At 42.3% G+C, this 12086-nt stretch overlaps 2 protein-coding genes across 4 annotated transcripts in view; both read right to left on the minus strand.

The window, feature by feature from the left end:
• LOC142464645 (uncharacterized) overlaps positions 1–12086 on the minus strand; it is a 755558-nt gene that overhangs the window by 229040 nt on the left and 514432 nt on the right.
• Positions 1–12086, minus strand: part of ST3GAL4 (ST3 beta-galactoside alpha-2,3-sialyltransferase 4) — a 114001-nt gene that overhangs the window by 46883 nt on the left and 55032 nt on the right. For 2 of the 3 annotated variants that reach the window (XM_075569277.1, XM_075569279.1), the window contains exons 5-6: positions 4380–4477; positions 2241–2304 (exon numbers count right to left, since the gene is read on the minus strand). In XM_075569277.1, the coding sequence (XP_075425392.1) occupies positions 2241–2304; positions 4380–4477 (162 nt within the window). The remainder of the gene's footprint in view (positions 1–2240; positions 2305–4379; positions 4478–12086) is intronic. The other variant, XM_075569278.1, reaches the window with a different exon arrangement.

The raw sequence follows: 12086 nt of genomic DNA on the forward strand, positions 1-12086 counted from the left end.
TTTCCTCCTATTGTCAGCACTCTATACCATATATCAATTAATGGACTTAGCAGGCCGACAGTAAATTACTGCAAGTCAGGTCCCCTGAAGAAGCGTGGTGAACACGTGAAACGTGCATCGGGAACGTAGGACGCCACGTTAGTGACGTCATTCGAAGTGGCGACATCCAAACCGCTCAGGCAGCAGACAGGCTTGTATTTGCAGCAGCTCTTTCCAGTTTGTATGACCCGCCGAGGTCTCTTTCTGTAATTGTTACATGGTCTCTGTGACTATACTAAAATTCACCTTGAATAATATGAAGTATCCTATAGTGCTGTGTGTTATATGATTACCCTAATACACTTATGAGATTATTCTTTGTAGGGATACCACGGCATGATACAGATACACCAGTATGAGATACACTGGTAGAAATATTAGCAAATTTCACCGCCCTGCAATAGATGTTATACCCATTGAGGGTTAACATATACTTCAGAGACATATAATATATGATATAATTCTTTTGTGAACAATTATATTCTCACATACTGTATGACACAGGGGGACTATTATCCTGTGTCTATTATATGTAACTTATGTGGAATTTTTGATGCATTTACTACCATTCTGATCACCCTTAAAGAGATATACACCAGCTGATTTCCTACCTATAATAGATACATCAGTATTTCTTGAGTGATATCTCTGAGGTATGTGATCATTTGGATATATTCAATGTTTGTCTCTGATGATGACATACTGTATATCTGATAGAGTTTATTGATATTTGCAAGCCATATTACTTTTTTAGACTTGTTGCTAGCCTGAGCAACCATAGACACTAATATTTTGGATGTTTATATTGAGTATTTTTTGGATACTATCTATTTAGATATACTTACTGCACTGACACACTTTATTCGAGCAAATACCCGGTATGTACCTGGCAGATACCTGGAATGCGCCGCTCCTCACCTCTGACAAGCCCCGTTGCATTTGCCTTCCCAGCCTGGGTTCATGCCTGGCTGATGGGCGGCTGATCTGTTAAATGAGGATTATTAGGATTTAATAGGCTGCAATGCTTCGGGTGTCTACCAGATGGCATAAATTCATGAATTGTAATGCAGTGTATATATATATACTGTGCAGTATTGCAGCCAGCGGGAATAAAATGCTTCAATCCCTGCCTGAAAAATAACTCAATGTACTCGGGCAGAAAACAGTCACAAACCTCAATACACCCGGGTATACCCGAATTCGTGGGACTAGCCAAGCTCGAATAAAGTGTGTCGCCAGTGTACCTGGACGAACTGCTCTTATTGCCACACTACTATGGGGACTTTTAATAATGTATATGTGTTTTTAACTTCAATTTAGAATTAATAAAATATTATTTTTTTTTGGTTTCTCCGGTGATTCTGGGTCATTAGACCTGACTTGCAGTAATTTACTGTCGGGCTACTACGTCCATTTATTGATATATGGCATAGAGTGCTGACAATAGGAGTACACTTTTTAATCTTGCTTTGATCAACACCAATAAAATAATTATATTATCCTCCAGAGCACCTTCCTGTTTTTGCCTATTACTGTGGTGATTGCGGTTTCATTCATCTTATCCTATTAATGATTATCTAGCCTGAAATTCCATAAAGATTTGTTATGAAAAGATTACGCATTAAACATACCCACCAAATGTAATGTGAGCAACATGAGGCTTCACCTAGTTTGGGAACTACTGGAATGGTGAAGTGATTCTTCATAAGCTAGACCATGGGGCTGAACACCTTAGGGGGTCGGTGATTTAGAACCAAAAGGACTAGCAGTGTAAATTAAAAGGTACTACTGTACCTCACTTTCAGTAGAAGTGGTTGGGGTATTAACAGTCAAATATAAATCAAGAATACCTGAAATAGACACAAAAAGAACCCTGTGGCAGTAGGAAGTACCACTTTTATGTCTGATCGAGTAAAGAATATTGTAGCATGTAGATGGACAGGTTGGGTGTTTTGATACATTCCTGTACTTGTATGGAAGGCTGCGAATGTGGGTGATGGAACCGTCGTGGCCCCTCCTCCCTGATGACTGATTCTGCCCACTCATGTCAGAACCGTCGACTACGGAACTCCACATCCCCAGCTCAACATCTTCGGGGCTGCATAACCGCAATCCCTCTTATTCAGCAACTCTGCTAGAGTCCTGGGCGGTTGGCCTGTCATTGTGTCTGCTTTCAGGAGAAATATTTGGAGAGTACATACCTTTCTATTTGATTTGGCACATGGTAATGGCCTGCGAGTGCCAGGAACTTAAGCAGTAATTCTTCTGGAGGGAGAGGTGAATATTCAGTTAAATGAAAAACAAATAACTGTTCTTGGACAACCTACAACAAATCTACATTTCTCCATATGGCTACTAGAATCTTGAGCTATATCTTCATGAATAAACCTCTCATCTCTAAAACATATTAATCCTTTCATTACTGAAAGGGTCAGCAAGAGCCTCCAAGACCAAGGGGTAGATACTCAAAGCTCCATTACATCTCGGCTACTAATGTGACTTTACCTAAATAGATAGCTTACCCGAGTTTAACGGTTATCCTCAAAGTTAAATATATGGAAAATCATCAGCCGTAATGGTGCTAACTGGCTGTAACGCCGGCTCGCGTTAGCCATATGCTAAGGGAGATACCAGTTATATATTATAATGCGATATATACCTGGCATTTGCCTTCCCAATATAAATATGTTATTAATCACTTGGAAGCCATAGTGGCCAACAAGGCATGGATTATGCATGCCTTCATGGCCACTAAGGTAACCAATAGATTAATATGAATACCCTCACTACCCTACTACCCATTGGATGTCATAGCAGTACCCACTGCTAAGGCAATATAGGAAGCCAAAGTCAGAGCCCACTTCAGAACCCCGGACAAGGCCAAATAATGTTTTGCTAGCTAGCTTGTAGCGCCTAATGCAAGGTTTAGCCATGATCTAAATATAAAGCCATTAATTCCCACATTAACGGACTGCTGTGGATTTGCGTTGAGGTGGTCCACACCTCTTTTGCATTTAATTAGCACTCATGTCCGTTAACATTAACAACAGGTTATCTTACTTGTAAGATGACACTTAGAACCTCGTTAATGAGCTTTGCAGATACCCATCAGTTAAGGTCTCATTAAGTAGTTAACAGACTTCTGAGGATCTATCCATAAAAGAATTCAAGTAGCACAACAACTCTCCTTTGTTTTTGTCACTATTTTTGTGCCTTTTAACAAATGAAACAGCACAGATCCCATGGTTGTTTTTTTTTGCTTCTTGCAGTCCCAAGGTTCATGTTGATCTCAGGATGAACTGTCATCTAAAGACACTGGACTGGATTTGACAATCACAGAGAATTTAGGAGTTTACTGTTCAACTTTTCGCAAAAATAATTCTTAGCACGGTATTATGAAAATCAGAATTCAACAGAGGTGTGTTTTGTTCCAAACACGTGAATTTGACCTGGTGACATGGTAACGTATGGTATAGGAATTTCTGTTTGATCCTGTTATTTTAAGAAACTGTTCTGCATTTAATGTAATTGTATGATCCTGTAATTATCTTTTTCTGTAATATAAAGCACTGTATTTTTATATATATTAAACAATTCTTTAATAAATGATGCTTTGGTGCTCTGAATGAACTCGTGCATGATCTGGAGAGAGCATTTACATTTTCAGACACATTTAGCTACAACAGATGTTTGTGTGTTAAATTGCATATTTTTTTCTATACTAAATAGGGACCCTGGCAGATAGAAATTATGCAAAACATGTACATTAATATATCAGGTGGCAGAAGCATATAGATTTGAATGTAATTGAGTAAGGGGTCAATATTAACTAATTGAAAGAACCTTGGGGTGTAGAAAGGTGAGTTGGCTAGAGTAGCCATGTTTATTAACCCTGATTGCATATCTAAGTCACGTGCTGTTCGTGACAGATGGCATATGGGGACGATTGATGGGAGATATTGTTCATTTAAAGGACCTTTGCCAAGGTGAAAAGTGAGCCAGCTTGTGAGCTGTGAATTAACCCGTGTCTCGTATGCAGGTCACGTGCTCACAGTTGTGCCATACGAGACAACCCTTGAGAGCTGAAAAAAAACTCCCACACATTGGACTACAATGTAAGCAACTTCAGCATCAACATGGATTAGAATGAGTTACAGTATGGGGACAAATTACAAGATTCTTCACTTTGACCTTGACATTTGAAGCCAAGGTGTATTGAAGCCTGTTCAATATATAGCCTGTGACTTTAACCAATCAGACTCAGTGTGTACATTATAAATGCTGCTTTGGCAGTGTGGCTCACTCTTAGAAAAGGAACATGAACACATTCTCCATCTTACCACTTCCTTTTGTGCCATATGGCAACTCATACAATGAATGTTTTTCCACCCAAAAATAATCGCTCAGCTGCAGGAAGACAGGATGATTACGTGAGTAACTGCAGTAAAAGAAAATGATTGAAGATTAGTGGCATCAGTGGCAATTTTTAGTGGGCATTTAATTTTTAATTGGAATTAATAAATACTAAAACAAACACAAATATGTATATAAATGTCAAAAAGGAGTGCTACTGGGCATGGCAATATATACTAAAACAAACACAAAAAACTGTGTGTTTGGAAATAATAAAGCAAAATAACTACTGTGTACTTAATAATCAACAAAAGACAGAAAAGCCCAATGCTACATCCAATGTGACAAAATATATAGTAAATAGTACGTATATAGTTAAATACTTCAATTAATTACATTCATTTTCAATTTTCAACTGGTATCAGTTGTTTGGAGGTTAGTACAGTAGCCCCTCCTCCCAGCGTTTAAGCTCACCCCGCCCCACTTTTTAAACTTTCGCTGTATGGACAGGTCCCCTGCGGTCATTCTCCCTCCAACAGAAGTTTCACAGTTTAGTGTTAGGACCTGAACATTTAGTTATGCATAGACGTTCTGATGAACATACAATAGTGAAAATGATGTAGAACAGTTGTCCACAACCTACAGCGTAAGCACTAGTGCAACAAAAAGGTGTAAGGAGTGGTACAGCACACTACTGTCATTTCTAAGCTTCAGGTCTCTGTGTGTGGGCAGAGTCAGAGAAAAAACAAGCACAACACTAACAAGAATTCATTTAGATAAGAAAAAATTGTGAAGGGCGCAATCCAAATAAATATATAAACTTATATAAAAAGTTTATTATATATATGGGTTGCTCCCTTCACAATTTTTTCTTCTCTTCTGAGGTGTTTTCTGAACTAGAGGAGTGGTATCCTCTTTTTGGAAGGCAGCAGCAACTATCAAACGAATAAGAGAAATATCTCACACTTAGGAGGACTTTAAATGTCAATATCCTCTAATACCTGTCTGGGTGTGATTGAGCTGAATTATCTACGTTCAAAGAACTGATAGGGGGAGATTGCATCTGTGCTAAGCTATTGGCCTGCATCTCTACGGGATAGGGCTATTTGTGGTTACTTATTTTTCTTTTTATGATTATGGTTATATGATTTTATTACTTTATGGTTTTATATCATATTTTTATTTAAAAATATTTTTGCAAACGGTCACATCAGGTCTTTTTTTTAAAGGTCACATCAGGTCACATCAGGTCTTCCAGTTATCCCCAACGGATTCAAACACATGTTCCGCTATTGCTTATGTGGAATGGTCCGTACTAAACCTAGAGCACCCCAGATGCTCTAAGGTGCGTGTACACCTGTCAGAAAAAAGGGAAGGGGAAACACAAAATGGATGTGCCCCCTAAAAGAATTCACTTAAATGCACACCAGCAAAGTGTAAAAATTAACTTTTAATAAATTCCTTAAAACATATATTACCAAAGTAATGTGTAATGTGAATTAAAAATGTATTAAATCATCGCTATCAAGCAACCGTGTCATTAATTATAGAGTCATACTATCCCAGTAAACCAGTAAATATTGGTGGGATGTAGAAGACAGGGGATGCTATGAGTCAGGGTATTAACCCCTCTGGAGCAACGGTGAGACCAGATAGTGAATAGTATATAGATGTACACAAGTAAGTGGCCAAAGGATTGAATATCCTGCTTTCCTGCTAAGTATAATTTCACTGCACACTTACATAGAGATTAATCTAAGTGATAGAGCTGGCACATGCAGTGATGATGATGGTATATTAGCTGTGTCATAAGACTGCCAAGCACAGCAGTGCTGGGGTGAATTCACAGCAATGAACTGTGAAAACGCCTCACATAAAGTGCAAGGATTGCAGGTACACTGACTATGAAATTAAATTAATAAATGACTAAAACATATGGTCTACACAATTAGAACCAGGAGACTGCAAACACTACATTATAACAGCTCCAAGTAGGAGACTGACAACATTGCGCGTCCAACGCGCGTTTCCCTCCAGCAAAGGAGCTTCTTCAGGGACCCAATTTTTTTCTTCTTAATTCATTTAGATGTCAACCTATTATGTAATTAAACGTACAAAAAATGTGATGCACCACCGGAAAAAAAAGCTAGAGAGGGGTAACTAAAAATCCGGCTTTATTCACTTGTGGTCATTTAGGCAAAAAAACGGAGTCGACATGTTTCGTGCCCACGCACTTTATCAAGCCTCCCCAAATATGCCTCTACACTGTATGTATTTAAATATCTCGCGTCACGTGACGCAACGCGTCTACCGCAGTTGCGTCATCACGTTAGATACCAAGCACAACAAAACTGAAAAAGCATTTGAATAAACATTACTCACATACAAGCATTGCTAAAAAAGACAACCTGAAACAAATGTGTACGAGCAGAATAGGCACCTCAGATTCCCAATGAAAAATATATTAATATAAATTATTTATATATAGACCAGATTTGGTCTGCAGGACTATTTTTGCATATTATGTAATTAATACTGTAGATAAAGAGGTAGATTGCCTATACTGTAGGTTTATATTTATTTTCTCGCCTATAAACAAGCCGAGGTAAGGAGAATCTGTAACTAACTGTATGTTGTGTTGTACAAAACAAACGTTTTACAATGTTTACAAGCATGTAACCTTTATTGTATCATCAAATAATATAAGCAGGTTATCTTTATTGAGTCAGTATATATACAGGTAAACCCCGTTATAGCGCGGTCCTCGGGGTCCACCCCGAGACCACCGCGTTAGTAACGGGGGCGCGCTAATTTTTTTTAAAAATGGCCGCCGCGCGCCTGATCGGGAGGGAGTGAGGAGAAAAGGAAGGAAGAGGCCTGTCTAGCCTCTCTGTGCGACCCGCGATGACTCTGGCCAGGCGCCAGTTAATTAAATAAATTAAAAAAAAACAAGTTTAAAAAAATGGCGGTCGATTCATCCCTCCTCCCTCTCCCTCTCCCTCCCTCTCCATCCCAGCCCCCTCCGTCTCCCTCCCAGCCCCTAGGTTCAGCAGCATGAGGAGGATGCGGCAGCCGTGTGTTTTTTTTTCTTCAAAAGCAGGCTGCCGGGGAGGTCAGAGCATGCCGGGGGCGGTGCTTAGTACTCGGTAGAGAGGTGTTCTGAGCTGATCTAAGAGGTGTGTGTGTGTGAGAGAGAGAAAAACGGGCTGTTGGGGGGTGGGTGTGAAAAACGGGCTGGTGGGGGGTGGGGGGTGGCAGGTGGGTGTGAAATACGGGCTGGTGGGGGCGTGGGCTGCTGACATGTGAGTGGGGGGTGGGCTGCTGACATGTGAGGGGGGGGTGGGCTGCTGACATGTGAGGGGGCTGTGGGCTGCTGACATGTGAGGGGGGGGTGGGCTGTTGACATGTGAGGGGGGTGGGCTGCTGACATGTGAGTGTATTGTGAGAGCTGAGTGCTGTGAGAGCTGTGTGCTGTCAGCAGTGTGCAGTGAGAGTGTGTGCAGTGGGAGTGTGTGCAGTGGGAATGTGTGCAGTGGGAGTGTGTGCGTGCAGTGGGAGTGTGTGCGTGCAGTGGGAGTGTGTGCGTGCAGTGGGAGTGTGTGCAGTGCGTGCAGTGTAGAGTGTGTGCAGTGTGTGCAGTGTAGAGTGTGTGCAGTGTGGAGTGTGTGCAGTGAGAGTGTGTGCAGAGGTGCAGTGAGAGTGAGTGCTGGGAGTGTGTGCAGTGTAGAGTGTGTGCAGTGTAGAGTGTGTGCAGTGTGTGCAGTGAAGAGTGTTTTTAGTGTGTGCAGTGAGTGCAGTGAGAGTGTGTGCAGTGAGAGTGAGTGCTGGGAGTGTGTGCAGTGTGCTGTGAGCAGTGTTCAGTGTACAGTGTGTGCAGTGTGAGCAGTGTAGAGTGTGTGCAGTGTGTGCAGTGTAGAGTGTGTGCAGTGTAGACTGTGTGCAGTGTGTGCAGTGTAGAGTGTGTGCAGTGAGTGCTGGGAGTGTGTGCAGTGTGCCACGTGAAAACCGCGTTATAACCGTTTCGCGGTATAACGGGGCGCGTTATAACGGGGTTTACCTGTACATATATAAATCAAATGGAATACAACTGTATGCTCATGTGCATGTCTTAGGCAGGTCTGCAACCCCGCCTTTCACCATTATCACCCAGCACACAGCACTTCCACTGCAGCAAGGGATTCTGGGAAATGACATGACATTCAAAAACCATTTTTGACATGGTTCCCTATAGGCTTAAGCTTGCTGCATGGTCACAGCTTTGAGCACAGCCAGGGTTAAGATGCATAGCTAGAAAACCCACCCACAGACAGCCGTTTCAACCTTAATGGGTCTCATCAGTGTGGGGTTGGTTAACTGGCTATGCATTGAAGCAATGAGGATGGGGTTTACCATACTTAGTTAAGTTATGGTGAGTTAAAAAAGTGACAAAAACCCTCCACAGCAAAGCATATACCAGTAGCAAATGGAAATACAAGTGCATGCTCATTTGCATGTCTTAGGCAGGTCTGCAACCCCTCCTTTCACCATTATCACCCAGCACACAGCACTTCCACTGCAGCAAGGGATTCTGGGAAATGACATGCAAATGAGCATACACTTGTATTTCCATTTGCTATATGCTTTGCTGTGGAGTGTTTTTGTCACTTTTTTTACTCACCATAACTTAACTAAGTATATATATATAGAATATATAGATATATCTATATATATATAGATAGATATATCTATATATATATTGTGGCAGGATGGCCGTGGTAAGTGAGGAGACAACATGACTTTTCTGATGAAATAGTGCTGGTGGATTTATTTGTCCAAAAAAAGGTAACTAAAACAATGGGTACACTGTCCCTTTAAATTAAACGTAAACAAAAAACCTAACCCAGGTCTGGGCACTGACTAAACAAAAGTGCAGGCTAACTACCTGGCTGGCTAGCTAACCTAGTCCAGCTCAACAATAGCAGTTGGCTCCTTACCTGGGAGCTTTATTCCCCCCTTGGGACAGGATCAATCTGGGCAGCTTGTGTCTGTCAACACTCCTCTGTCTTCTCTCTGTGCCTCAGAGAGAGACTGCCGCCCCAGAGGCATTTCCTCTTCCTGTTTTTAAAGCAGGTGAAGGAGCTTAATTCAAATCACCTGTGGTCTGCTTGACAAGCTGAGTTAACCCCTCGTTTACTGGATAGCATGCATACTGCCATCGCCTATTCAAATACACGGACTCAATGACCCTGTCACATATCCCCCTTCCCAGCGTAACGTTAGCGAGTGGAGCGGCCCGTGCACCGAGACTGTGCACCCTAGAGAGTGCATCAGCATTACCGTGCAGTATGCCTGGCCGATGTTGGATCGTAAAGTTAAAAGGTTGCAACGACAGGAACCAACGGGTAACTCTCGAGTTCTTTTCTTTATTTCTGTGCATCACTGTAGTGGTGCGTGATCTGTTACGAGTGTAAAAGACCTGCCTAAAAGGTAATATTTCAATGTGTCTGTTGCCCACTTTACGGCCAAACACTCTTTTTCCACTGTGGCATATCTTTGTTCGCGGGGACACAATTTGCGACTTAAATAGAGGACCGGGTGTTCCTCTTCTCCTACAAACTGGGACAGTACTGCTCCGAGACCTACTTCGGAGGCGTCCGTTTGTAGAAAAAACTCCTTAGTAAAATTCGGGGCTACCAAGACTGGGTGACTACAGAGCGTTGTGCGTAGGTCTACAAATGCGGTCTCCGCATTACTGTTCCATTTTACAACATCAGGTGCCTTTGCCTTTACTAGATCTGAAATCTGTGCAGCCCGGGTTGCAAAATGGGGTATAAATCGCCTGTAGTAACCTACAATGCCTAGAAACGTCCTAACCGGTTTCTTTTTAAGGGGACGGGGCCAACTCTCAATGGCTTCAACTTTATTGAGCTGGGGTTTTACTGTCCCCCTTCCCACAACATAGCCAAGATATTTTGCCTCTGCTAGGCCGACTGAACATTTAGCTGGATTGGCTGTAAGACCCGCCTCCCGAAAGGTTCTTAACACTGCCTCAACCTTTTCTAGATGTGAGTCCCAATCTGGACTATGAATTACCACATCGTCTAAGTACGCTGAGGCGTAGTTCGAGTGTGGGTGTAACAATTTATTCATCAACCTTTGGAAGGTTGCAGGCGCCCCATGAAGACCAAAGGGTAAAACAGTATACTGAAATAGACCATCAGGTGTGGAGAAGGCCGTTTTTTCTTTTGCTGACCTTGTTAAGGGAATTTGCCAATAACCCTTTGTAAGATCTAAAGTGGTTAGAAAACGAGCCCTCGCCAACTTCTCAATTAACTCGTCTACCCGTGGCATAGGATAGGCATCAAACTTCGAGACTTCATTTACTTTTCTAAAGTCGTTACAGAACCGTATTGTCACATCTGGCTTAGGTACCAAGACAATAGGGCTGGACCATTGAATATGGGACTCCTCAATTATGCCTAGATCTAGTATTTTCTTTACCTCTGACTGAATAGCCCCTCTTCTAGCTTCTGGGATTCTATAAGGTCTTATCTTAATGAGTACCCCTGGCTTGGTGACGATATCATGAGAAATCATCCTAGTTTTCCCTGGTATGCTGGAAAAGACATCTCTGTTCCTTTTTACCAAATCTACAGCTTCTCTGTGTTGTTCAGGCGTAAGTTCTGCCGATATTTGAACAAGTGGTTCCTCCCCTTTCCTGGATTTGTTAGCTACTACCGACAGACATACCTCTCTATCCTTCCAGGATTTTAATAGATTTATGTGATAGATTTGCTCTACCTTCCTCCGGTCTGGCTGTCGAATTTTATAATTCACCGGGCCGACCTGTTCTAGAACCTCATATGGCCCCTGCCAATGTGATAACAGCTTGCTTTCGGCCGTGGGAACAAGAACCATTACTCGGTCCCCTGGTCGGAAGTTGCGAACCGTAGCCTGTCTGTTGTAAAGGTTCCGTTGGGCCCTCTGTGCCTCTTCTAGATGCTGTCTGACTATGGGGGTAATATGCGCAATACGGTCTTTCAAATCTTCCACAAATTGGACGACATTTTTCCCTGGCACAGCTTGTTGCTCCCACTCTTCTTTGAGGCTATCCAAAATCCCTCTTGGGCATCTCCCATACAGGAGTTCAAATGGGGAAAACCCCGTAGAGGCCTGTGGCACCTCTCGGATAGCAAACAAGAGATAAGGCAACAAGGTGTCCCAGTTCTTCCCATCACTAGCGACCACCTTTCTCAACATCATCTTCAACGTCTTATTAAATCGTTCTACCAGTCCGTCCGTTTGCGGATGGTACACAGAGGTTCTTAGGGACTGTATTTTTAGCTCTACACATAAGTCTCGCATAAGCTTAGATGTAAACGGGGTACCCTGATCTGTCAAAATTTCTTTCGGTAACCCGAGTCGGGAGAATACCTGTAACAATTCCTTAGCTATAGCTTTGGAGGAAGTGTTACGTAAAGGTAGTGCCTCTGGATATCGAGTGGCATAGTCTAGGATCACCAGAATGTACTGATGACCCTTGGCAGATTTCTCCAAGGGACCCACTATATCCATGGCAATCCTCTCAAATGGGACCTCAATAATAGGCATAGGGATCAATGGGGCCCTCAAACTTGGTCGGGGGGCTGTCAACTGACACTCGGGACAAGAGGCACAGAATCTCTTTACGGCATTATATATCCCTGGCCAGTAAA

Source organism: Ascaphus truei, chromosome 13 (genome assembly GCF_040206685.1).
Source record: "Ascaphus truei isolate aAscTru1 chromosome 13, aAscTru1.hap1, whole genome shotgun sequence".
Classification (NCBI taxonomy): Eukaryota; Metazoa; Chordata; class Amphibia; order Anura; family Ascaphidae; genus Ascaphus; species Ascaphus truei.